Source organism: Cervus canadensis, chromosome 11 (genome assembly GCF_019320065.1).
Source record: "Cervus canadensis isolate Bull #8, Minnesota chromosome 11, ASM1932006v1, whole genome shotgun sequence".
Classification (NCBI taxonomy): domain Eukaryota; kingdom Metazoa; phylum Chordata; class Mammalia; order Artiodactyla; family Cervidae; genus Cervus; species Cervus canadensis.
In genome coordinates, this window is record NC_057396.1 from 51,659,900 (window position 1) to 51,686,033 (window position 26,134).

The following is a 26,134-nucleotide window of genomic DNA, read 5'->3' on the forward strand; positions in this document are numbered from 1 at the left end:
AAAGTCAGAGTCTGAGCCAGTGGAGCCAGTGCTGGAGGGACAGGTGACCTCCTGGGGGTGGGAAGGGGCTGTGGAGGACAGAGGCGTTTGGGTGATTTTGATGACTGGGGAGGATTGGGCTGTGGCCAAGGGGGGGGCAGGCTGGCGGGGGGCTGAGTGAGCACCTGGATGTCGCCCCACCAGGTGAACCCCCCAAACCTGATGAACTGCCTGACCAGCCGCACCCTCATCACTCGCGGGGAGACGGTGTCCACTCCGCTCAGCAGGGAGCAGGCGCTGGACGTGCGAGACGCCTTCGTCAAGGTGGAGTGGCTGCCTGCTCTCCTCGCCCCACGAGAGGCTGGGTTGTTGATGGGCAGGAGCCGAGGAGCCCAGAGTGGAGGGATGTTAGCCTTGACCCTGCTCTGCCCTTGGATCTGGCAGCCACTGGCTCTCTGGGGCCTGGACAGGAGTCTGCCTTCCCCCTGAGCCCAAGGGGCTGGGACTTGTGTTCTTCAAGGGCTTGAACGGCTCTGGTGACCTGAGGCCTTCCACCCCTGGCCTGCTTCGCGCTGAATCACATTTGCTGGTCATTCAGTCTGCTGTGCTATTCCCAGCCCTGTGGATACCCTCTCTGGTCTCTCCTTCTAGAGAAGACCCCAAGGAGGGAATGAGCCAGGTGGGGAGGCCCCCCAGTCCTGCCATTTTGTCATCCATTGAGCCCTTGCCCTGTGCCAGACCCTGTCCTGGCCTCTGGGACTTGGGAGACAGAGATGGTTGAAGGGGTGGGGGCCCAAACTTCCAGGGGAGGGGAGGGGAGTTTTCTTGGTGGAGCTGATATCTCCATAGAGCTTTGAAAATCAAGCAGACATTATTCAGGCAGGAGAGGGTGCTCCAGGCAGAGGGAACAGCTGGAATAAAGACGTGAGGGTTTCCTGCAGCAGGAAGGGGCTGGAGTGAGGCCTCCGAGGCCCAGAGAAGGTCTCCGTCCGGCCGGTCTCCCTGGGAAGCTGTGACTTATGCAGCTGCCTCTCCCTTCAGGGCATCTACGGGAGGCTCTTTGTGTGGATCGTGGACAAGATCAACGCAGCCATTTATAAGCCCCCTTCCCAGGAAGTGAAGAACTCTCGCCGGTCCATCGGTCTCCTGGACATTTTTGGGTTCGAGAACTTTGCGGTGAACAGGTACCATGTGGGGCTGTGTCTTGTGGGAATTTTCTTCTAAAGTGTGGACTTACAGATCACATCTCTCCCTTTAAACTGCATTTAGCTGGTCCCAAGCACACTCTTCCAGGTTGTTGAAAAATGTGACTACAGACATCCTGGGGGCCCTTCCCCTTCCTCCCCATCCCCTCCAGTCCCTGGGCCAGCTGAGGCCAGTGTGGTGGTGGGGTGAAGGCTCTTAGCCCATTGTGACACTCTTGTCCCCACTCCCCATTGGCCCATTTCCAAGCTGCAAGATGCCTCGAAGCAAGTGAGGCTGAGACTGAGCAATGTTTGAAATGGGGTCTTGGCCTTGCTTGATGTCTCACCCCTCTTGGGGGTCATGTGAGGGGCAGATGGATGGAGCAGGCCCAGGAGAATGCTGGGGCTAGAGGCAGCTGGCCTGCCTCACTTTTTAGCTATGTGACCCCTGGTGAATCACTTCAATTCCAATAATGTTCAGATGTCTCAAAGCCCTCCCCCTACCCAAACACCCACCCTGAACACACAAAGTGTCAGTCACCTGGGAGAATGCTGAGTTGGTGGCTCAGAGATGTCACCCTCAAGGCCCTGCTTGCCAGATCTTGTGAGCCCCTTTCCCATATCTGCTGATGCTTTGAGTCTTTGAGGCCCACCTCCCCAGTGCCTTGGCTCTTCTTCTCCTGGGTGCTCTGCCAGGGGTGTGGTGCCCATCGGCCAGACCTCTCCCAGGGCCTGGTCATCCATCCTTAACTCTCCTCTGACTCACTCAGTGACCCTGGGTGGGTGCTGTGCCCTCGCTGGGAGTCCATGCCCTCTTCTGTCATGGAGGAGGTTGGACTTAACAATACTTTTCCACCTTAGAGACTGAAAATCCCAGGGGCACACTGACCACCAAGCTGGGGTCACCCCTAAGTGGCAGAGCAGGGCCTGAACACCCCTCCCGCTACCCTGCGGCCCCCCTGTCCCCTGCCCCTGCCTGCAGCTTTGAGCAGCTCTGCATCAACTTTGCCAATGAGCACCTGCAGCAGTTCTTCGTGCGGCACGTGTTCAAGCTGGAGCAGGAGGAGTATGACCTGGAGAGCATCGACTGGATGCACATCGAGTTCACAGACAACCAGGACGCCCTGGACATGATTGCCAACAAACCCATGAACATCATCTCCCTCATCGATGAGGAGAGCAAGTTCCCCAAGGTGGGCCTGGGGCAGGGCAAGGCAGACGAGACTCCTTCACCCCATACGATGACGATCCAAGTATGCCACTGGCGCAGGATGGGTGCTCCGGGCACAGAATATGTCTTGGAGTTGGGGAGGGGCTACTTGCATGATTTTAATCTTGGGAAATAGATTTTCTATACTGGGATGTACTTTCAAGGTTTTGTAATTCCAATTCACCCACTTAACAGATGGGGAAATGGAGGCCCAGAGAGCTCCTGTGTTGGGATATAAATAAATGGAGGGAGGCTCTTGGGAAAGATAGAATGGGGGTGAAATGACAGAGGGCAGGAGAGGCAATAGGGTCTGGTGGAGAGTGGGGTGGGGAGGAGAGGGAGAGCTTGATGGGTGCTCCCCGGTTCCCACAGGGCACGGACACCACCATGTTGCATAAGCTCAACTCCCAGCACAAGCTCAACTCGAACTACATTCCCCCCAAGAACAATCACGAGACCCAGTTTGGGATCAACCACTTTGCAGGCATCGTTTACTATGAGAGTCAAGGTATAGGAGCGCCCCCTGCGGCTGGCTGTCTCTCTTTGCCTGTGTTCCCTCCCTTCCTTCCCCTTCTCCAGCCCAGGATAGACACACCAGAGTGCTGAAATACAAAGAGGGAAGGGATGTTAGAAAACACTGGGTTCAGTGCTTTTTTTTAAATTTTTTTTTTAGAGTTTACAAAATTTTGGTAAAATATATGTGATATAAAATTAACCATTTTAACAATTTTTAGGTTTATAATTCAGTAGCATTAACCACATTCACGATACTGTGCAACTGTCACCACTCTCCAGAGCCTATCCATCACCCCAAATAGGAGCTCTGTATGCACAAAACAGTAACTGCATCCTCCCCTCACCCCCTCGTCCCTGATAAACTCTACTCTGCTTTCTGTCTCTATGTATCTAACTATTCAAGTACCTCATATAAGTGAAACATACAGTATTCGTCCTTTTGTGTCTGGCTTATTTCACTTAGCCTAATACCCTCAAGGTTCATCCATGTTGTAGCACGTGTCAGAATTTTGTCCTTTTTATGACAATAATATTTTATTACATATACATATATGTACACACACACAGCACAGTTTATTTATCCATTTATCTGTTGATGGACATCTGGGTTTTTTCCACCTTTTGGCTGCTGTGGATAATGCTGCTGTGAACATGGGCGTTGTTGTTCAGTCGCTAAGGTGTGTCCAGCTCTTTGCGACCCGATGGACTGCAGCATGCCAGGCTTCACCGTCCTCCACTATCTCCCAGAGTTTGCTCAGATTCATGTCCATTGAGTCAGTGATGCCATCCAACCATCTCTTCCTTTGCTGCCTTCTTCTCCTTTTAGCTTCAGTCTTCCCCTGCATCAGAGTCTTTTCCAATGAATCGACTCTTCGCATCAGTTGGTCAAAGTATTGGCGATTCAGCTTCAACATCAGTCCTTCCAGTGAATATTGAGGGTTGATGTTCTTTAGGATTGACTGGCTTGATATCCTTGTAATCCAAGTGAACATGGGGGTACAAGTATCTTCTTTAGTCCCTGGTTTCAGTTCTTTGTATGGGCTCAACACTCTTTTGCACATAAGGGGAAACTGAGGCTCAGAAGGACCAGTTAGTTTGTAGATCCCACAGCCTATTGGGTGCAAAGCCAGACCTAGGACCAGCACAGTTAGCCACCAAAAGTCTTTGAGCAACAAGACCGAGTTTGGTCTTTGAAGGACTTGCATCTTCTTTTCTCCTGGGAGATATAATTGGGCTCATTTTAAAGCTAAAAGTGAGGAAGAAGATCAGAACATAGTTAAGTTTTTCCCTTTGGAATTCTCACACCGTCTGTCAAAAGCCCGCAGACTGCCCTTGCCAACTCCATCCCTCCTACCTGGTGCAAAGAGCTGACCTTGAGTGGGCATCAGCTGTGGGATGTGTCTGCCCTACTGCCCTCAGCCCTGAAGGGTCCCTCCCACAGCCGAAGTCAGTGAAATTGTCAACAAGCAAAGAGCCACCGGTTTCATACTTCCTTGTGGAATTGGTCCAGAAGGCAGAGAGTGAATCATGCAGCAGTTATGGGATCAGAGGGCCGTCAGCCTTCCTTAAAATATCACGTGTGAGATTTGAGCCTCCTGTTAGAAAGAAGGAAGCCAATGTTAATTTTGAAGGACTGTTGGGTAAACAAATGGGTCTGTTGTTTAGAGTAAGAGAGGGTGTTTTCAGTTCAGTTCAACTAACATTCATTGACCAGGGTTCATATTTCATACTGTTGCCGAGGATATGAAAATGAAAATTGAGTGAACTCTATTCACTTATAAAATTATAGAATACTATTAGATCTAGAGGGAACAGAAGACTCATCTACTTTTATGGATTTGAAAACTGAGGCCCCAAGAGGGAAATGACTTACCTAAGGTCACTAATCAGTTCTGAGCTGCTTTTAACAATTCTGTTGGCATTTTCTGTTCACAGAGCACTGTTTTAATTTTTTAGCATTTTATTTATAACATAAATGGTTTAGGTGATCCGAAAAGAAGCAAGAGCTCATGGGTACATCATGCTCATTCAAAAGATACAGAACGTAAAGCCCAGAAGGGGACTCTCTAGGGTCCCATAGTGAGTCTGTCATAGAGCTTTAATTTGTTGTTGTTCAGTCACCAAGTCATGTCCAACTCTTTGCGACCCCATGGACTGCAGCACACCAGTCTCCCCTGTCCTCTACTGTCTCCTGGAATTTGCTCAGATTCATGTCCATTGAGTCAGTGATGCTATCTAACCATCTCATCCTCTGCCACCACCTTCTCCTGCCCTCAATCTTTCCCAGTATCGAGGTCTTTTCCAATGAGTCTGCTCTTTGCATCAGGTGGCCAAAGTATTGGACCTTTCAATGAATATTCAGGGTTGATTTTCCCTAGGATTGACTGGTTTGATCTCCTTGCAGTCCAGAGAACTCTCAAGAGTCTTCTCCAGCACCGCATTTCAAAAGCATCAATTCTTCGGTGCTCAGCCTTCTTTATGTTTTAATTAGGGTCCTCCAATTCCATCCTAGCTTCAGAGCCCCCCTTCCAGTACTGAGTGTCTCCTGCAGCTCGCCCTTCCCCAGATGTCAGGTGGGCAGCCTCTCACTGGGTCTCTGTCCATTAGCCAGGGCAGTCTGAGTCCTGGGGGGAAGGATGCTGCTTCTCTGCAAGGTTCCTCCTCCTCAGGCACCCATCTTCTGCCCCACCCTATCAAGGGCCCCCATTAACCAGCTCCTTAATCCTCAGGCCAGGGAATGGGAGCCCTCTTTGAAGTCTGTGTGGTGCAGGGAGCCTCCCTGGGCTGGTGCCTGGGCTCAGGTCTTAACTTCTGCCCGCAGCTTGCTGTGTGGTGTTGGACAGTTTGCTTAGCTTCTCTGAACATCGATTTCTTTCCTTGTCCGGGTTGGGGAAGATGATCTCCACCTGTCCGACATATACAGGGGAAGTTGTGAGCGTTACAGCTGTGAGGGCAATATCCAAAATCAAGGTACTTTTACACTCATTCCTTTACTATTAGCTGGTGCCAAACAAACTTGCATTCTCTCCTAGCGGGCCCACTTAAGGAGGGTTTTTGACACCTTTGTTACCAACCTGGGTCCTTGGACTCTTTAATCCATAGAAATTGATAAGAAGCCAGGCAAGAAGTTCAGGCAAGGCTTTACTGAGGCTTGTGCTGCAGCATGAGAGAGTGAGGGAGCTCGAACAAGAAACAGGTGTGCCTGCTGGCTCCCTGGGCGGGGGCGGGCTGGTTCCTTAAATGAGGTGAGGGTGGGGGCGGACTGGTGAGGTGGGTTGGGCTGGAGGGTGGCTGGCGTGGCCTGCGCACACTCTTGGTGCTGGATGCAGGGCTCCTAGGCAGCCTGCTGCTTTTCCTCCCTGCAGCTCAGAAATGGTAGTTGGTTTGTAGCCTTTTTGAGTCTTACTGCCCATAACTGCCCAAGCTATACATGCACTGCAGTTATTTTTAGTCTCATAGCTCCTTTGTTTCTATTGCTCAGGGAGAGGTTTGTCCAGGTGCAAGCTCTCCAGGAAAGGATCACACGCCCCAGCCTAGGGTCCAACGCCCCAGCCTATCTCACGTTTGTTCAAAAGACTAAAGCTGGCGTTTCGGGCATTGGGGTGGTTTGGTGGGAAAGATAACCCCGCTCCCTCCCGGGGACCGAGACCTCCTGCCCTTCTCTTTGTCCAGGCTTGGAAGAGGGGGCGGCGTGTGGCCGGGAGATTGAGTTCCAGCTCTGGCTCTGCCCCTTGCTTTCTCTGTGACCTTGGGCAAGCCATTGTCCTCTCTTGGCCCCAGAGGCCCCCACTATAAAGTGGACATGGTTGAACTAGGGGGATTTTGAGGGTCTTTTCGTGGACGAGGCGTGGTGGCTTTGGGAAGGGGGTGAGTCTGGTTGGGGGGAGGCCGCTGGAGTTGTAATGTGTGACTGCTCTGTGGTGCTGCTCAGGCTTCCTGGAGAAGAACCGGGACACGCTGCATGGAGACATCATCCAACTGGTGCACTCCTCCAGGAACAAGTTCATCAAGCAGATCTTCCAGGCCGACGTTGCCATGGTAACGTGGGGGTGCTTTCATTGGGCAGGCAGGGCCCCCAAAAGCCAGGCCTGTGTCTAGGCATCCCCTTGTCTAGGCTTCACCTGAGCTCCTCTGGCCACACAGTGGGGGCAGGGCTTTGCTGTGGCTCCAGGAGGGGCTGGTGGGCCTCCAAGATCCTCCTCTCTAGTCCTCTTATACTAATTAGCGGGTGCGGGTGGGGTGTAAAGGCCAGAGAAGGATCACATGAGATGTTGCAGAGCAGAGCCTGATCAGGATGCAGTTTTGGGGTCCCCTCCTGACCCTCTAGCCACTAATGGAGTGTGGGTGAAGGGGGGACATCCAGCGTTGAGGATGTGGATGGGTGTGGGGGCGTTGAGAGAAACGGGCACAAAAGTCTATTTGCACCAGCCCTGGACCCCACACGGGGGATGGAGAATTTCCCACCCTTGGTGTTTTCTTTGTCCCTGGAATGGTAGTCTGGTGGACTACCTGCTGGATTGTATGCCTTTTTGTTCTGTATTTTCCTTCTGTCCCATGGCCTCCTGGAGAGCGCCGGAGGGACTCACAGGAGGGCAGAGCTATGGCCCCCTCTGTGCCTGTCCAGCTGCCTTTGTTGCCCACCCCCACCTCGAAGCCCCACTGCCCTCAGGGTCATCCTCTCTCCCTGGTGGATTTTGCCCTCTGTTTTCTGACCCACCACGTTCTCCTTGCCCCCCACCCCATCTCGCCGCCGCTGTGCACTCTGGTTCCTGTTGTAGTTTCTCTGTGGTTATTCATCGGGCACTCTCCGCCACTCAGCAGCTTCTGCGAAGGTAAAAGACCCCAGCTGGGGATGGAGGATGGCGCAAGAGGCCTCAGTGGCCCTTGGGACTGGGCTGTGTCCTTGGCCCCCGTGGCACTGAGGCTTGGGGAAAGGGCCATTTTTGTTGTTGTTGTTTGGTTTTCATTTATTTTTGTGGAGTGTGTGTTTTCGTGGAGTGGTTTGTGGAGTGGTTTGATCTTTGTTTATTGAGTTGTGTGGACTGCAGGCATCTCAGTTTCTTAAAGGAGGAAACTGAGTCCTAGAGAAAGAGATGAGACTTGCCCAGTGTACCAGGGCCCGGACTGGGACCCAAAACCTTGTCTACCAAGTTCTCTGCTCCCTTGAGTCTCTGGAGGTATCAAGGCTTGCTCCTCCCATCAGGCCCTGTGAAGGGTTTCTATGTCCGAGACTCAGTCAGAGCCTCTGATTAACCTTGTGAAGCAGGAGGGGCAGGTGGTGGTTTCTGCATTTTGCAGACGGGGACTGAAGCTCAGAGGTGGTGTGTGGTTCACTCCAAGTCCCAGCATCTGAGGGAGCCAGGACGCCACCCCACCCTGGTCCTCCTTAGGTCCTGGACAGCATTCTCAATGTGTCCTGACAACCAGCTCCAGGTGGTGCATAACTCCCAAGGTGCTTTGGGCTCCAGAGATGCAGGGTGACCTTAGCAGCAGCATAGCTCTGACCTCTTCTCTACCTTCGATTTCCTCTCTGCTTAGGTCTGACATCCTCTCACGTTCAGTCCTAATGCTGAATCCCGCTTCCTTCCTGTCTGGCATCCCCCTGCTGTCTCATGCCTGGCAGAGTCCTGACACAATTCACAAAACCACAGCTGTGGAGCAGGGCCCCTGGCACATCATGTCTGGACAGAGGCTCTCTGCCATGGGTTGGCTCCAGGCCAACACTGCGGCCCAGCTGGCTGATGGGAGGCACAGAGGGCCACTGCCAGTGAGGGTGCAGGTGCCTGAAACTCCAGCACCAGTAGTCCCCACCCCAAAGCCCACACTCTGCAGGTCACAGAGTTAGTGAGACAGGAATGACTGTGGGTTCTCTCCCCAGTCTTTCCTCTTGTAGACCCAGCTGCACTGCCAAGCCCACGCATTCCTGGGCAGTCTTCAAAGGCCACTGAACCCACTTGTCCTCCTACCTCTCTTTCCAAGCCCCTGGAGGCTGTGGGGGCCTCCCTGTGAAGTTCCTGTTCTGAGTCTTCTTCTCCTGGACACTGGGAACCTACTTGCAGAGGAACTGTGGAGAGGTTCCAGCATGAGACTGGGGCGGGGTGGGGGTTGGCAGCGTCCAGAAATGCCCACCCCCAAGGGAGTTTTTGGAGCACAGGATTAGAACATGGCAGGGACCAATTTGATAGCAATCACTTTTGCTCTTCTGGGCCGGCCTGTGAACTACACACACATATTTCTCATCTCATTTCATTCCCTGTAGCTCCCTCATGAGTAATTACTATTGTCCCCACTTTACGGAGAGGCCAAGGTACTTGTTTGAAGTCACACAGCTGGTGACACACAGGGATTTGATCCAGGTTTGGTGGCTCAGATGGTAAAGAATCCGCTTGCCAACGTGGGAGATGTGGGTTTGATCCCTGGGTCAGGAAGATCCCCTGGAGGAGGAAATGGCAACTCACTCCAGTATTCTTGCCTGGGAAATCCCATGGTCAGAGGATCCTGGCAGGCTACTGTCTATGGGATTGCAAAGAGTCGGACACGACTGAGCGACTGACACTTTACTTTTCTATCTTGTGGAGATGCCGGGACTTGGCCAAGGTCATGGACAAATGAAGGCTAAAGTGAGGCTTTCGAGTCCCTGCTCCTTTTCACTGTACTGTGCTGTCTGTGAGAGTGTTGTCTTAAGAAAATGCTTTGTTTCTGTTGGAAAAATGATAGCTCTGTTAAAAGAACAAGATTGGCTTGGTGAAGTGTGGATGCTGAGTCAAATTTTATTGGATGACAGTATACTGGTTGCCGTGCTCTCCTTAGGGCCCACATCCTTTCAGTGATAAGACCCATGTCCTGTGCAGGTCCCCAGTGCCTGAATTCTGCCTTTTGACTCTTGTGTCTGCCTCTTGGGGTGCTCCGGGAAGCCCCACCCCAATCATTACTGCTGGAGGGGAGCAGTAAGCCAAAAGCATGGTGCTTCTTCCAGGGCGTGGAGCCCCTAACCCCCAGTCAAGGCACATCTCCCCACAGAGCTGAGTCCACAGGAGGCTTGTTCACTCTTCATGCAGGAGGCATCTCCTGCCACTGACCTCCCAGCCCCCACTGCATTACATTCAGGTGCCTGCCCCCACATCCCCTCCATGGAATCATTTAACACAGACCTTTGGATTTCTCACTTCTGCCTTTACCCCATCCCTAAATATCTGCAGACTATCCCAGAAAACAACAAATGTTGGAAAAGATGACCTTTCCCCTCAGTGAAATAAAACCAAATCAGAAACCAGGTGGCCACGGAGGTGAGAGCAGACCCTGGATTCATAGCCCCCTTACTCCTTTCTTCCTTCAGAAATACCCATTGAGTACCCATTATATGCCAGATATTGATTGTCCTGTGTCCTGGGGACACAGTAGTGAACAAAACTGAAAGAATCCTCTGTTGTCATGCGATTTACCCTCTAGCAGAAGGGGAAAGTAGTTAATAAGCAAATATGTGAATTATCATGTCAGATGGTGATATATGAGATGGGAAAAATGGAGGGAGGAGAGCCAGTGGTGGGGTTTTGCAGTTGTGCAGAGGGATCAGGAAAGGCCTTACGGAGAGGTTGGTGAGGAGGTGAGGAAGCCGGCCACATGCATTCTGGAGGGAACAGGGAACGGTAAGTGTAAAACTCCAAGGTGCTTTATAAGCCCCAGCCTGCCTGGTGTATTGTAGGAAGAGCACGGAGGCAGGAGTGGCCGGAAGGTGGGGAGTGAGGTGGTGGAGGGGCTGGAGATAACTGGGACCAGATCCTGTGGGACAGTGCTGGTTCTTACAAAGGACCTTGGTATTCATGCTGAGTGAACTGGGGAGACATTGAGGGTTTTGAATCATTTGGGAGAGGGGAGACATGACTGGATTGGTGTTTGAACAGCCTCATTCAGGCTGCTGTGTCGATAGTGGGGTAGAGGTCAGTGTGAGGGACAGAAGCAGGGAGACCAGTTTGGAGGTTATTGCAATAGCAGGAGAGCCAGGCAGGCAGCCTGGACCAGGCTGACGGTGGAGGAAGTGGTTAAGAGGGTCAGATTCTGGATCCGTTTTGGAGGTAAAGTCAATAAGGTTTGCTGCATATTGGATATGAGAGAGGAGGGGTTGGGGTTGGCCCCTAGACCTGTGGCCTGAGCAGCTGGACAATTTCTAGGAGCCCTTGGATGTGAGCAACCAGTTCAGCCCCACTTCAGTTCAGCAAAATGTTGTTGACTGTTGCTGTGTCAGGCCCTGGGGCACCGTAGTAAGCAAGGCAAACCCGGCTGTCCTCTCGGGGCTCATAGCTCAGCGGGAAAGACAGAAAGGAGTGGTTCCAGTGTGCACAACCAGAGAAGGATGTGCCCTATGTGTGTGTATGTTGTTTGTGCGTGTTGTACATGTGCTCATGCTTTGTGTGTTGTGTATATGTGTTGTGTGTGCCTGTGTGTGTGTCTGTGTGTGTTGTGTAGGTGTGTTGTGTATGCCTGTGTGTGTCTGTGTGTGTTGTGTAGGTGTGGTGTGTGTGCTTGTGTGTATGTGTCTATGTGTGTTGTGTAGGTGTGGTGTGTGTGCCTGTGTGTGTGTATGTGTCTGTGTGTGTTGTGTAGGTGTGGTGTGTGTGTCTGTGTGTGTTGTGTAGGTGTGGTGTGTGTGCCTGTGTGTGTGTTGTGTAGGTGTCGTGTGTGTGCCTGTGTGTGTGTTGTTTGTGTGTGTTATACATGTGCTCATGCTTTGTGTGTTTTGTATGTGTTGTGTGTGCCTGTGTGTGTATGTGTCTGTGTGTGTTGTGTAGGTGTTGTGTGTGCCTGTGTGTGTGTATGTGTCTGTGTGTGTTGTGTAGGTGTGGTGTGTGTGCCTGTGTGTGTGTGTGTGTGTATGTGTCTATGTTTGTTGTGTAGGTGTGGTGTGTGTGCCTGTGTGTGTGTGTATGTGTCTGTGTGTGTTGTGTAGGTGTGGTGTGTGTGCTGTGTGTGGTGTTTATCGGTGGTATGTATGTGTGTGTGTCTGTATGTACTGTCTCGTGTACATGTGTGTGTGATGTGTGCGTATATGTGTGTATATTTGTGTGTTGTGTGTATATGTATATGTACTGTGTGTGCTGTGTGTCTGTTGTGTTTGCACTCCGTGTGTGCACACATGTGCTTGTGGCAAGGCCTCTAATGTAGGCTGGGTACAGCCCAACCTGGACAGCTTCCCCCCAACTTGTGGGGGTCACCTGGTGCTGCTGCTGGGTTAGGTGCTGGGGCAGATGTGGGGGTCGCAGACTTGACATTCACCCAATCCCCGTGCAAAATAGTCTCCAGCCTCTCTTGGGAGAATCCTAATTCTAGATAACACTATAATGGAAAACACAGAAAATTTCAGAATAACAAGGATTTGCTATTTCTTGACACATTTCATTTCAGTCCCGGGGTGTATGGTCTCACTCTAGCATGGGTTAAGTTCCTCTCCCTCACCCAACACACCTCACACATTGACATCTGCATCCCCAGTGTTTGGTGCTACAGGATATCAGATACAATAACGCATTTAAAGTAGAAAATCTTAAAATCACAATCAAATTCACTTATTAAAAAATTCTCATCCAAAAGAAATTGCCAGGAAAGCAGTAATGTCAAAATGCTTTGGAATCGAATGTGGTCTCTACGTCCAGTTTCTGGGTCTGAGATGTACTGCTGTTTGTCTGCTGCCTGTTTGTTGCTCAGGTTCTCCCCTAGGACCCCACCTCATTTCACAGTGTTCTCAGATGGGGACCCCAATGGGCCAGGAGGTGCAGGGGGCCGCTGGCCAGTTCCTGCAGATAGCGGCCGGTGGAGCACAGGGCCCCGGGGCCTTGGTGCTGGACGGCGGCCAGAGGCCAGCTGTGCGCCTTCTTAGGAGGCTTATGTGCGTCTGCCCCGCCCGCCTGCTGCTGACCTGCTAATCCTGCAGGGAGGGCAGAGGGTGCGGGCAGCACCCCCGCCTTGCTGGGTGGCTGTTGACTGAGACAGACTCACAGCCCACTCAGCTAGATACATGGCCCTATCCTACCTCAGAAACTGAGGCCCAGTGCTGCTTAGTGACCTGCCTAGAATCACAGGGCTCAGAGGTGGTGAGCTAGGGTTTGAATTTAGGTCTGTCTAACCTGCCTCTAGAGGTGACCCCATTGTCCAGAGATCTGACCACTCATTTATATGGCAAAGGGAGGACAGAGGCTGGAGAGGGGCTGCATGTGTCTTGCCCGGAGTCATGCAGCACCTAGAGTGGGACCCCAGAGCTCCTCACTCTCTCTGCAGTGCTCCTGGACCCAGGATCAGGGAGGCTTCCCACATGGGCGTGTGTTTGGGGGGCATCTAAGTTCTAGCCCAGACCAGGCGGTCATAGGAAAACCTACGTGACCAGCCAGCCTGCTTCCCTGGGAGGCTCTCCCTCAGGCCCCGACAGCTGACGACCTCTCCTGCTTCCCTTCTGGAGGGCCGGAGGGGCGAGGGTCAGCCCCTCCCATCGCTGTGGTCCGTCCCCCCAGGGCGCCGAAACCAGGAAGCGCTCGCCCACACTCAGCAGCCAGTTTAAGCGGTCGCTGGAGCTGCTGATGCGGACGCTGGGTGCCTGCCAGCCCTTCTTCGTGCGCTGCATCAAGCCCAATGAGTTCAAGAAGCCCATGGTGAGCAGCCCTGGCAGGGATGGGGGGTGGGGGTAGACAGCTGGGAACAGCCTGAGGGATGGGAGGGGCCGGGCCAAGGGAGCAGGGTGGACTGGGTCATGGGAGACTTTGTCCCCTGAGGGGAATGGCAGGGCCCCTGAGGGGCTTACAGAACGAAGTTCCTCTTTACCAGAGACAGCTCAGTTCCCTGAAAAGAGCCTGGACTCTGTAGTAGTGGGCTAAATGCAGATTCAAATCCTGAGTCTACCACCTTCCTGCAGGGTGACTGTAGAGGAGTCACTTCTTTCTCTGATACCTCAGTTACCCCTCAGATGGAAACAGGACTGATTGTACCCACCTCCTGGGAGTACTCTGTTCAATGATGCATGCAAACTGCCTGGCGCCTAGGAAGGAACTCAGCAAATGGTTCTTTCTGTGGTCCCAACTTTGAAAGTCCCCTCTCCTTTGCTTCTGCCAATGATTACCTCCTCCTGGAAGCCTTCCTGGATTCCTCTGAGTGGTTGGGAATATTTCTATTTCTGACTTTTCTGAATAACATCTGTTGAGCCCTTTCTGTGTGCCCAGAACAGATTAGGTTGTCTTTCCACAGTCTCATTCAACTTTCCCAACAGCCAGTGAGGGAGGGACCTTTATGGCCCCTTATTTGAGATTTGGTGGGCTTCCCTGGTGGCTCAGATGGTAAAGAATCCACCTGCAATGCGGGAGACCCAAAATCAATGGGTTTGATCTGGGCTGGGAAGACCCCCTGGAGGAGGGCATGGCAACCCACTCCAGTATTCTTGCCTGGAGAATCCCCATGGACCGAGGAGCCTGGCAGGCTACAGTCCATGGGGTTGTAAAGAGTTGGACACGACTGAGCGACTAAGCACGCATTCGAGATGGGGTACAGGAGGCTCAAGGAGGCCGGGGGCTAGTAGTTGCAGAGCCAGGAGCCTGGACTGCCCCTTGCTGGGAGTGTTCTCCTTCCACAGCTCTGCGGGGTGTTGTTTACCACTAGACACTTCCCAGAGATAGGAGGGCAGGCCCAGAGGAAGTTGGGGTCTGTGGAGGGACGGAAGGCAGGAGGCCAGCGCTGGGCCAGGGAAAGTGCCGGTACAGAGAGGAAGCAGGTGGCGGAAGTCAGCCTTCTGCCTGCTGGCCCTGTCCCCTATCCCCTGCCTGGAAACATTCCCCAGAGTGGGCTGGCCAGTCCCTCTAGGGCTCAGGGTCCGGTCTGCAGGGGTGTGAGAATCAGAGGGCTCCAGCGAGCTGCCCTCTAAGGTAGGAGGTCCAGGAGATTGAGGCCAGGGCCCTATAGTTGGGCACCATCTCTCCTGCTCTCACATGCCTCTCAAAACTTCTTTGGGCCCAGACCTCAGCATCTCTGTCCTGGACCTGGCTACAAGACCTCCTCCCTGAGTCTCCTGCCTCCCAACCCCTCACTCCCATTCCCCTCCCCACTGCAGGGAGGGACGTGGGTCTTAAACACAAACCTGACCCAGTCACATCCTGCCATGTTTCTAGCTTGGCCTCTGAGGCCCTGCCCAGCCTCTCCACCAACCCAGCGGCCGTCACAAAAATGACTGTGTGCCTTTGCATGTGCTTGCTGCTCCAGCACTCTTTCTCCTGTCACTGTTGTTCAGTTGCTCAGCTGTGTCTGACTCTTTGTGACCCTGGACTGCAGCATGCCAGGCTTCCCTGTCTTTCACTATCTGTTGGAGATTGCTCAGATTCATGTCCATTGAGTCAGTGATGTCATCCATCCATCTTGTCCTCTGTTGTCCCCTTCTCCTCCTGCCTTCAGTCTTTCCCAACATCAGGGTCTTTTCCAATGAGTTGGCTCTTTGCATCAGATGGCCAAAGTATCAGAGCTTCAGCTTCATCTCCAGTCCTTCTAGTGAATATTCAGGGTTAATTTCCTTTAGGATTGACTGGTTTGATCTCTTTGCTGTCCAAAGGACTCTCAAGAGTTTTATCCAGCACCACAGTTCAAATGCATCAATTCCTTCGTGCTCAACCTTCTTTATGGTTCAACTCTCATACCTGTACATGACTATTGGAAAAACCACAGCTTCAACTATGTGGACCTTTGTCAGCAGGGTTAGAATAAAGCTAATCTTCTCTTCCATGAAGCCCTTCAAGATGTCCCAGTTAAGCTGTCTCTCCTCTGCGCCCTCAATGCACTCAGCTCATCCCGAGTGAGGGTCTCATTCTGTGCTGCTCCATGGGTTTGGACTGCAGATCCGGGTCTGGTCCCACCTTTGCTCCTCCTGAAATGTGTGACCTTGGCCTCTCAGGACCTCTGTCTGGGGCCAGGAAAACAGAGAGCAGGGCTGGTCTCCCAGCGGGAGCCTTCAGCACTAATGCCCTTGGCTCCTTGCCCGACAGCTGTTCGACCGGCACCTGTGTGTTCGCCAGCTGCGGTACTCGGGCATGATGGAGACCATCCGCATCCGCCGAGCCGGCTACCCCATCCGCTACAGCTTCGTGGAGTTTGTGGAGCGGTACCGAGTGCTGCTGCCCGGCGTGAAGCCGGCCTACAAGCAGGTGCGCAGGCCGGGGGCAGAGGCGGTGGGAGGGAGGGCACCAGCCCTGGGCCGGGCAAAAGTCCCAGTTTTCTCACTGGAACACCGTGCTGGGCACAGCATCAGCTTGGCCACCTCAGGTGTGGCTGGGAAAATTGGGGTCAGGCAGTGGAGTGCATCTGAGAGCTTCCATTGCCGTGCTTGCCTGGCGTGGACTTCACACGTGTGCTGAGTGGGCCCTGGCTGTAGGCGAGGGTTTTACAGTCATCAGACCGAGCTAAGGAGAAGAGTGAGGGTCAGAGAAGGCGGGGCCCGGCTGGAGCCACACAGAGTCAGGGGCAGAGCTGGAGCAAGATCTCTGTCCCCCAGCCTTGGGAGGGATACCTTGGGTGTCCCACTGGTGGGACCACCCAAGCTCTTGTGCATCACCCCCCCCACGCCCACCTCCCTGCCCAGGATGACCTTCGGGGGACATGTCAGCGCATGGCTGAGGCTGTGCTGGGCACCCACGATGACTGGCAGATTGGCAAAACCAAGATTTTTCTGAAGGTGAGCATGGCTTTTGACTCTGGCTGCCTTGGAGGGGCTGTGAACTCCCTGGGAGTGGGGTGGGGAACAGGTCTTAGGGGTCCCTATAGAGGAGTTGCAGCAAAGAATGGGGTCAGTGCTGGGCCTTTGTGCTCCTCCAGCCCTGAGCAGGTGTGGGGTCTGGCCTCCTGGGTGGTGGAGGGGCAGTTGGTATTTGAGAGCCTCTCTGACCTCTAGCCTGGGGGAGGGGTCATGAGGAACCAAAGGCCAGAGGTGGCCTCACCAGGGAGGCCTGGATTTAGTCTCAACCCTGTGGTGGTCTGCCCTGGGAATTTGGGCAGGTCACTGCCAGTTTCTTGAGTCTCATTTTCCCATCTGTACAATGGGACGTGCCTGTGGTGGGGCACTCTTGAGTGTATCTTTGGTCCTTTCCTGTGGTTTCCTGCCAGGCATGGTTCATGCTGGGCTGTGGTTGGCCGTGTGGCATGCGCCTGACTGTCTCGTGTCCCTGGACCTGTCTCCATGCTCCCTGAACTGGCACCTAGGGCTCTCTGGCTCCCATCACAGCCTGGGCAGGACTCTGGGGGCTGGGCAGCTGGGAGGGGGCAGAGCTGGGAGCAGAAAGCTGGGCAGGGAGAGCTTGCTGGGAGATGGTGGAGGTGGGACAGCCACAGCAGGGACAGGGTGAACCCTGGCTTCCCCATTTCCATTTCCGCTGTTCTAGGTTTCCGGTTTGTCCCGGGTGATGGGTCAGAGCTCCTTCCTCTGGCACAGGGTGGGGCCCAGGCAGCCCAGGACATCTGGGGAAAGGGAAGGGGGAGCCAGCCGTCAGCTGGAGAGGGTCCTGAGGTCTAGTCTGATGCCTGTCTGGCTGAGGGGCCTGGGCCAGTGTCTTCATCTCCCTGAACCCTCGTTTCCTGCCTCTGCATCTCACAACCGCTATCTGGAAAGCATTGTTCTGTGTGCCAGGCTCCAGTGGGAGTGGGGGCTTCTTGTCCATCATCTCATTTAGTCATCATAGCAGCCCATGAGGTAGAAGAATTATGACCATTTCAGAGGTGCAGCATTTGGAAGCAAGGTGCCCCAGGTCAGGCACTGCCCTGGAGCAGAGATCAGGTCTTCCAGCCTGTAGTCCTGATGCTCAGCTCATGTGATTAAGGGAGGGAAAGCTTATAGCATGATGACATCTAGTGCCAGAGATGTCTGAGGACTGTCCTCGTCCCCATCCTCCATATCCTCACCTCTCTGGGCTCTTCAGAAATAGGCAGTGGTTTCCAGACCCCAAACCTACTTCTCATTCATTCACTCACTCATTCAGAAAGCCTTGGCTGACCAGCCTGTCCATGCTGGGCCCTGTCCCCAAGTGATGTGACCTGTGATTATCTTGATAGGTGTGATTATCTGATGGATTATCTGATTATCTGAGTCCCCTTCCAGACTCACCCTCCCTAGGGCAGGGCCCAGGTTTGCCTAGTTCACTGCAGCCCCATCCATCACCTAGCACATGGTGGGCAGCTGGAGATACTTGATTCATGTATTGAATGAACCATGAAGTTTTGTCCAACTGGAGTAAGGGTTGGGGACTTGGGGGTGAGAAGGAGAGAGGGTTGGAGAAGAGGGCAGGGCCTGATGGTGGAGGGCCCAGGTGCCAGGGAAGAAGACCTGACTTGACCCTGGGAAGCATGGGGTATTGCTGTAAGATCCCTCTTGAGGGGCATCAGAGAGGGTGTGATAGAGGCCAGGAAACTGTTTCTAAGATCCAGGAGAGAAATGATGGTGGCCTGGCCCAGGTCAGTGGCTGATACGACAGAAACACCTAGAATAGTCAGGTCTCAGGGTAGAGATGGCCATTGGGATGAAGTCAGTGTGTGTGCATGTTGGGCCCCTCTTGCTCCATGGCCCACCCAGGCCTCTGGGAACCAGCCATGACAGTACCTGTCTGTACTTGGGGTTGAGGAAGGCTGCCCCCTGGGGCCAGAGCAGGGCTGGAAGCCATTAGGGCCCAACTGAGCCCTAGGCCAGAGCCCTAAGTGAAGGAAGAGGGGCCCACCTGGGGCAGCCTCTGCTCTGGGACTGGAGGGGTTGGTGGGGGCTCTGCTCAGGAAGCTCTGCCCTCCAGGACCACCATGACATGCTGCTGGAGGTGGAGCGGGACAAGGCCATCACCGACAGAGTCATCCTCCTCCAGAAGGTCATCCGGGGCTTCAAAGACAGGTTTGTGTCTGTACGGGCTCTTCCCCGCCTCTGTGATGTGTGTGTGTGCATGCATGCACATGTGTGCATGTGCTTGGCTCACTGCAGTTCCTCCCATGCAGACACGGGGAATAAACACCCATGTGCATACACAGAAACATGCACTCATGTGCAAGGCATACACACAGGATCACGTGAACATGGATGAACACTAAGACACATGGACCCATCTATATCCCCCATGCCCAGCAACACATGCCTGCACATATGGGCTTGTGAGACACACACGTGGATGCTATGAGATTTGTAAATTACAAAGTGTGTCCCGTATTCTGTGTAAAATACATGTAAATCACAAAGTGGGTCCCATATTCCATGTAAAATACATGTAAATTAGAAAGTGGGTCCCGTATTCCATGTAAAATACATGTAAATTACAAAGTGGGTCCCGTATTCCATGTAAAATACATGTAAATTACAAAGTGGGTCCCGTATTCCATGTGAGAGGCATGTGTACAGTTCTGTCACCTCCCAGTTGGGTGGGGCTGACTCTGGAGTGTGATTCAGGCTCCACAAAAACCACTTCATGCCCCTTTTTTACTTCATATGGCCACCCCCTTCCTCTTCCAATCCACCCACCTGTCCAGCCATCCTTGGTCCACCCGTTCACCTGTTTGTCCATCCACCTGTCCATCCTTTTTCCATGGCTGTACCCTTATTTGTGTTAGCATCCAGGCATTGGTTCATGGACTCACCCACATTGAGGTAGCCATCCTTCACTCCTCCTCTTATTTCTCTGTTAAGGAGACACCTGCTGTTTGATATGTGACCTCTTGTCCTCCACGAGGTCGAAGATGACTGTCCGCCTGTAGCAGCAGCCTAGTGTGCGCAGGGGAACAGCATGGTGCTCAGTCAGAAGACCAGGGCTCTAGCCCCAACCACATCGAGTCTCAATTTCCTCACATATAAAATGAGGGAGTTAGACAATCAGTAATAAGTGATATTTACAGTGTTCCAGGACTTCCCTGGTGGCTCAGATGGTAAAGCGTCTGCCTACAATGAGGGAGACCCGGGTTCAATCCCTGGGTTGGGAAAATCTCCTGAAGAAGGAAATGGCCACCCACTCCAGTACTCTTGCCTGGAAAATTGCATGGATGGAGGAGCCTGGTAGGCGACAGTCCAGGGGGTCACAAAGAGCTGGACATGACTGAGCAACTTCACTTTCACTTTCACAGTGTTCCAAGTGTTTAATCCTTATCTTATTTATTGTTTGTTGTTTAGTCACTAAGTCGTGTCCAGCTCTTTGCAATCCCATGGACCAGGCTCCTCTGTCTTTGGGATTTTCCAGGTATGAATACTGGAGTGAGTTGCTATTTCTTTTTCCAGGGGGTCTTCCTGATCCAGGGATTGAACCCGGGTCTCCTATGTGGCAGGCAGATTCTTGACCGTCTGAACCACCAGGGAAGTCCTACATTTATTCACGAATAACCTTCTGAATGCCTACCTTATTGAGTTTATGTGACAAGTCTGTGAGGCAGGCAGGACAGGTATTATTCTGCCCATTTTACAGATGAGGAAACTGAGGCACAAAGAGGTTATATGCCTTTGCCTAAGGTCATGGAGCCAAGGAGACACAGAGCTGGGACTCAGCCCTGCTCTCCTGATTCCAAACCCCACCCAGACCCCTACAGACATCCTCCTGCATTACGCTGCTGTTTCAGGTCCAACTTCCTGAAGCTGAAGAATGCCGCCACACTGATCCAGAGGCACTGGCGAGGCCACAACTGCAGGAGGAACTATGGGCTGGTGAGCCTCCGGAGGGAGCTGCTTGGTGACCTGCAAGGCCTTTGAACCTGGTTCTGTTGTCAGAGCAACAGGACTTACCTGTTTGCGGGGCCTGGCTGGCCTCCCGCCCCCGCCCCCACCAGCCACTACCATTCCTCCAGCCCAAAGTCCAAATCTGGTTCTTGTGGTTCTTCCCTGCTGGTCAGCAATGTTTCTGCTTTTCTTCTGGAATGTCCTGGTGGGTTGTGAGCCTCAGGTTGTTGAACACCTTACAGGGGGCCAGGAATGGGTGTGTCACATAGACCTCTGGGAAGGAACTGGGCTGCAGCCTGGACTTGGGGCTGGAGAGGCAGACAGGAGGGAGGCTGGCTCCTGGTCTGAGGATGGTGTCCCTGCTGGGGAGACCCACCTCAGGGGGAAGCCAAGCCCAGTCCCTGGGGAACTTTGGTCTGAGTGGAACCAGCTGTGCCTTTAGGGCTTGTGGGTTGGCGAGTGGAGCCAGGGCAGTGACCTCCGTGGGCAGGGCTGGTCTGGCATCAGGGCTGTGGTTCTGAGCTGGTGGCTGTCCTTGCAGATGCGGCTGGGCTTCCTGAGGCTGCAGGCCCTGCACCGCTCCCGGAAGCTGCACCAGCAGTACTGCCTGGCCCGCCGGCGCATCATCGGGTTCCAGGCCCGCTGCCGGGCCTACCTGGTGCGCAAGGCCTTCCGCCACCGCCTCTGGGCCGTGATCACCGTGCAGGCCTACGCCCGGGGCATGATTGCCCGCAGGCTGCACCGGCGCCTCAGGGCCGAGGTGAGGGGCCCAGTCCACAAGGACCCCTGGCTCTTGGTCCTCCGAGGGTGCCGCTCCACCTCAGGCAGACAAATCATCCTGCGTTGTTGGGGGGGCGGGGCGGGTGGTGAAGGGCTCTCCCTCTGAAGGATGCACAAGACTGGACCCTCATTTCCCTCCTCCCAGCCAGGGGTAGGGCGGGGGCCCAGTCCCTCTTGTGAGTCTTTGGGAGGCCAAGGCGAGCCTGCTTTGGCTTTGGGATCAAAGGTGCCCTCAGTCTGCTGTGGGAGGGTTTCTCGCATGCCTCAGTTTCCCTCTGCCAAATTATTTGGCAAAATCATCCCCAGTCCTGGAACTCAAAGGGGGTGGGCTGGGGTCAAGCTGGCAGGGAGCACTGTGACAGCTACACGCATGGTACGGTGCCCACCCTGCCGCCCCCCTCCCCCAGTACCTGAGGCGCCTGGAGGCTGAGAAAATGCGGCTGGCGGAGGAGGAGAAGCTCCGGAAGGAGATGAGCGCCAAGAAGGCCAAGGAGGAGGCTGAACGGAAACATCAGGTGAGCTGGGGCTGTGCCGGCTCCTTGCACTTTCATTCACTGGTTCAGTGGCTCTCAGCCAACACCGTCTGTTCATCCTCTGTTCACGTGACCTTCCTTCATATGTGCGCTGGGTGCATGTTCTGTGCCAGGTTAGAAGGCTGTGGGTCCAGGCCCTCAGCTGGGAGATTTTGTTGTTGTCTCCAAGTCGAGTCTGACCCTTCATGATCCCATGAACTGCAGCATGCCAGGCTTCCCTGTCCCTCAACATCTCTCGCAGTTTGGCCAAGTTCATGTCCATTGAATTGATGATGCTATCCAACCATCTCATCCTCTGTTGCCCTCTTCTCCTCCTGCCTTCAGTCTTTCCCATCATCAGGGTCTTTTCCAGTGAATCAGCTGTTCGTATCAGGTGGTCAAAGTACTGGGGCTTCAGCTTCAGCATCAGTCCTTCCTATAAATATTCAGGGTTGATTTCCTTTAGGATTGACTGGTTTGATCAACTTGCAGTCCCAGGGACTCTCAAGAGTCTTCTCCAGCACCACATCAGTTTGTTGGCACTCTGCCTTCTTTATTGTCCAGCTCTCACATCTGTACATGACTCCTGAAAAGACTATAGTCTTGATTATACGGACCTTAGTTGGCAAAGTGATGTCTTTGCTTTTTAACACACTGTCTAGGTTTGTCATAGCTTTCTTGTCAAGAAGCAATCGTCTTCTAATTTCATAGCTGCAGTCATCATCCACAGTGATTTTAGAGCCCAAGAAGAGGAAATCTGTCACTGCTTCTACCTTTTCCCCTTCTATTTGCCATGAAGTAATTGGACCAGATGCCATGAAATTAGTTTTTTTAATATTGAGTTTTAAGCCGACTTTTTTTACTCTCTTCCTTTACCCTCATCAAGAGGCTCTTTAGTTCCTCTTCATTTCCTGTCATTAGAGTGGTATCATCCACATATCTGAGGTTGTTGGTATTTCTCCTGGCAATCTTGATTCCAGGTTGTAACTCATCCAGCCTTGCATTTTGCATGATGTGCTGTGTATAAATAAACAGGGTGACAATAAACAGGTTTGCCATACTCCTTTTTCAATGCTGAACCAGTTAGTTGTTCTGTACAGGGTTCAAACTCTTGCTTCTTGACCTGTATACAGGTTTTTCAGGAGACAGGTAAGATGGTCTGGTATTCCCCATCTCTTCAACAGTTTTCCACAGTTTGTTATGATCCACACAGTAAAAGGCTTTAGTGTAGCCAGTGATCTGGAATTCCCTTGCTTTCTCTATGATCCAGCAAATGTTGACAATTTGATCTCTGGTTCCTCTGCCTTTTCTAAATCCAGCTTGAACATCTGGACATTCTCGGTTCACATAATGCTGAAGCCTAGCTTGGAGGATTTTGAACGTAACCTTACCAGCATGGGAGATGAGTCAAATTGTCTGGTGGTTTGAACATTATTTAGTACTGCCCTTCTTGGGAATTGGGATGAGGATTGACCTTTTCCAGTCCCGTGGCCACTGCTGAGTTTTCCAAATTTGCTGGCATATTGAGTGCAGCACTTTTAACAGCATCATCTTATAGGATTTTAAATAGCTCTGCTGGAATTTCATCACTTCCACTAGCTTTATTGGCAGCAGTGCTTCCTAAGGCCCACTTGACTTTATGCTCCAGAATGTCTGACTCTGAGTGAGAGACAACACTATCGTGGTTATCCGGGTCATTAAGATCTTTTTTGTACAGTTCTTCTGTGTATTCTTTCCACCTCTTCTTGATCTCTTCTGCTTCTATTGGGTCTTTACCGTTTCCCTCCTTTATTGTGCCAATCTTGGGTGAAATTTTCCTTTGATATTTCCAATTTTCTTGAAGATATCTTTAGTCTTACCCTTTCTATTGTTGCCTCTATTTCTTTGCATTGTTCATTGGAGAATGCCTTCTTGTCTTTCCTTGCTATTCTCTGGAACTCTGCATTTAGTTGAGTGTACCTTTCCCTTTCTCCCTTGCTTTTTGTTTCTCTTCTTTCCTCAGCTATTTGTAAGCCTCCTTAGACAACCACTTTGCCTTCTTGCATTTCTTTTTCTTTGGAATGATTTTGTTCTTTGTCTCCTGTACAGTACTACAGACCTCCGTCCATAGTTCTTTAAGCATTTTATTTACCAGATCTAATCCCTTGAATCTATTCATCACCTCCACTGTATATTCATAGGGGATTTGATTTAAGTCGTACCTGACTGGCCTAGTGGTATTCCCCACTTTCTTTAGTTTAAGAAAGAAAGTTATGGTCCTCATTTTGCTATGAGGAACTGATGATCTGAGCCAGAGTCAGCTCCAGGTATTGTTTTGCTGACTCTGTAGAGCTTCTCCATCTTCAGCTACAAAGAACATAAACAATCTGATTTTGGTATTGACATTTGGTGATATCCATGTGTAAAGTCATCTCCTGTATTGTTGAAAAAGGGTGTTTGCTATGACTAGTGCATTCTCCTGGCAGAATTCTGTTAGCCTTTGCGCTGCTTCATTTTGTACTCCAAGGCCAAACTTGCCTGTTACTCCAGTATCTCCTGACTTCTACTTTTGCATTCCAGTCCCCTGTCATGAATAGGACATCATTTCTTGGTGTTAGTTCTGGGAGATCTTCTAGATCTTCATAGAACCGATCAACTTCAGCTTCTTTGGCACTGGTGTTTGGAGCATAGACTTGGATTACTGTGATGGCGAATGGTTTGCCTTGGAAACAAACCATGATAATTCTGTCATTTTTAAGGTTGCACCCAAGTACTGCATTTCAGACTCTTGTTAATTATAGAGGCTACTCCATTTCTTCTATGGGATTCTTGACCACAGTATAGATACAATGGTCATCTGAATTAAATTCACCCATTCCCATCCATTTGAGTTCACTGATTCCTAAGATGTCGATGTTTACTCTTGCCATCTCTTGCTTGACCATGTCCAGTTTACGCATTTATGGACCTGACATTCCAGGTTCCTATGCAATGTTGCTCTTTACAGCATTGGACTTTACTTTCATCACCAGACACATCCAGAGCTGAGCATCATTTCTGCTTTGGTCCAGCTGCTTCATTCTTTCTGGAGCTATTAGTAGTTGTCCTCTGTTCTTCCCCAGTAGCATATTGGAACTTCTGACCTGGGAGGCTCATCTTTCGGTGTCATATCTTTTGGCTTTTTTATACAGTTCATGAGGTTCTCATGGCTAGTATACTGGAATGGTTTGCCATTCCCTCCTCCATCATGTTTTGTTAAAACTCTCTGCTTTGACCTCTCTGTCTTGGGTGGCTCATAGCTTCATTGAGTTACACAAGCCCCTTTGCCATGACAAGGCTGTGATCTATGAAGTGTCTATTCTGTGCTGGGTCAGAAGGCTGTGGGTCCAGACTCTCAGCTGGGAGATAACTCTGGATAAAAAGTTGCAGAATCATAGTTCCCTGACCAGGGATTGAACTTGGACCCTCGACTGTGAAAACACTGAATCCTAACCATTGGACTGCCAGGGAATTCCCAAATACAAGCTTGATTTTGAAGACCTAGTTGAAAAAAAAAAGAGGAATATAAAATAGCTGAGATATCTTAAATATTAATTACATGCAGAGATAATATTGTTAGTGAAAGGTATGCGTCGGGGGTCTGGCTGCTCGCCACTCAAAAGCCAATAAGCAGGCCAGATTAGTGGAAAGGAAAGTTACTTTATTTCAGATACTGGCAACTGCAGGGGAGGGTGGCAGACATCTGTCCAAAGGCCGACTGCCACCCCACCTTGCCTCGAACAAGCAGGGGGTGAAAGCTTTTATAGACAGAGTTGGGGGGAGGTTACATTCAGAAACAGCACAGTCATCTCTAACAGTCATCTTCAACTGGTCACCAGTGGTCTGACTAGCATCATCTTGGTTGTTTCAGGTACAGTTAATCTTCAGTTCTGGGGTGCACTTGTTCTCATTTCTCTGTGGTCAGTTCTCAGAATTGTGGCAGCTCATGTCCAGGGTACTGTCTGGTCATCACGCAGTTAACTTCTCCACCTGGTGTTCTGGTATCTGTAAGACAGCTCACAGGGTAGGGCTCAGAATATTATCTGTAGCCCTTGAGAAAGAACTAAAGTTCCTTGACTATGCTTAATGATGACCCTGTTGTTACTCATCTCCTTAGACTCTTTTCCTTTGTTTCAGCATTTCTCACTTCTCTGATTAAACTTATTCTTTGACCTAAGTTTTCCACAGGCGAAAGGTATGTAGAGGTAGGGCAGGGATCAGAGAGTCCTGCTCTGTTTCAGTACTTTGGAAATAT

General features: G+C 51.8%; 1 protein-coding gene across 8 annotated transcripts in view; it reads left to right on the forward strand.

The window, feature by feature from the left end:
* Positions 1-26,134, forward strand: part of MYO7A (myosin VIIA) — a 103,958-nt gene that overhangs the window by 34,544 nt on the left and 43,280 nt on the right. For 6 of the 8 annotated variants that reach the window (XM_043481904.1, XM_043481905.1, XM_043481907.1 and 3 more), the window contains 12 exons: positions 184-303; positions 1,021-1,163; positions 2,146-2,356; positions 2,746-2,881; positions 6,821-6,927; positions 13,389-13,526; positions 15,894-16,052; positions 16,487-16,579; positions 18,678-18,772; positions 20,473-20,557; positions 21,111-21,329; positions 21,757-21,864. In XM_043481904.1, coding sequence (XP_043337839.1) covers positions 184-303; positions 1,021-1,163; positions 2,146-2,356; positions 2,746-2,881; positions 6,821-6,927; positions 13,389-13,526; positions 15,894-16,052; positions 16,487-16,579; positions 18,678-18,772; positions 20,473-20,557; positions 21,111-21,329; positions 21,757-21,864 — 1,614 coding nt within the window. Of the gene's footprint in view, positions 1-183; positions 304-1,020; positions 1,164-2,145; positions 2,357-2,745; positions 2,882-6,820; positions 6,928-13,336; positions 13,527-15,893; positions 16,053-16,486; positions 16,580-18,677; positions 18,773-20,472; positions 20,558-21,110; positions 21,330-21,756; positions 21,865-26,134 lie in introns of all 8 variants that reach the window. The other 2 variants (XM_043481910.1, XM_043481908.1) reach the window with 2 other exon arrangements.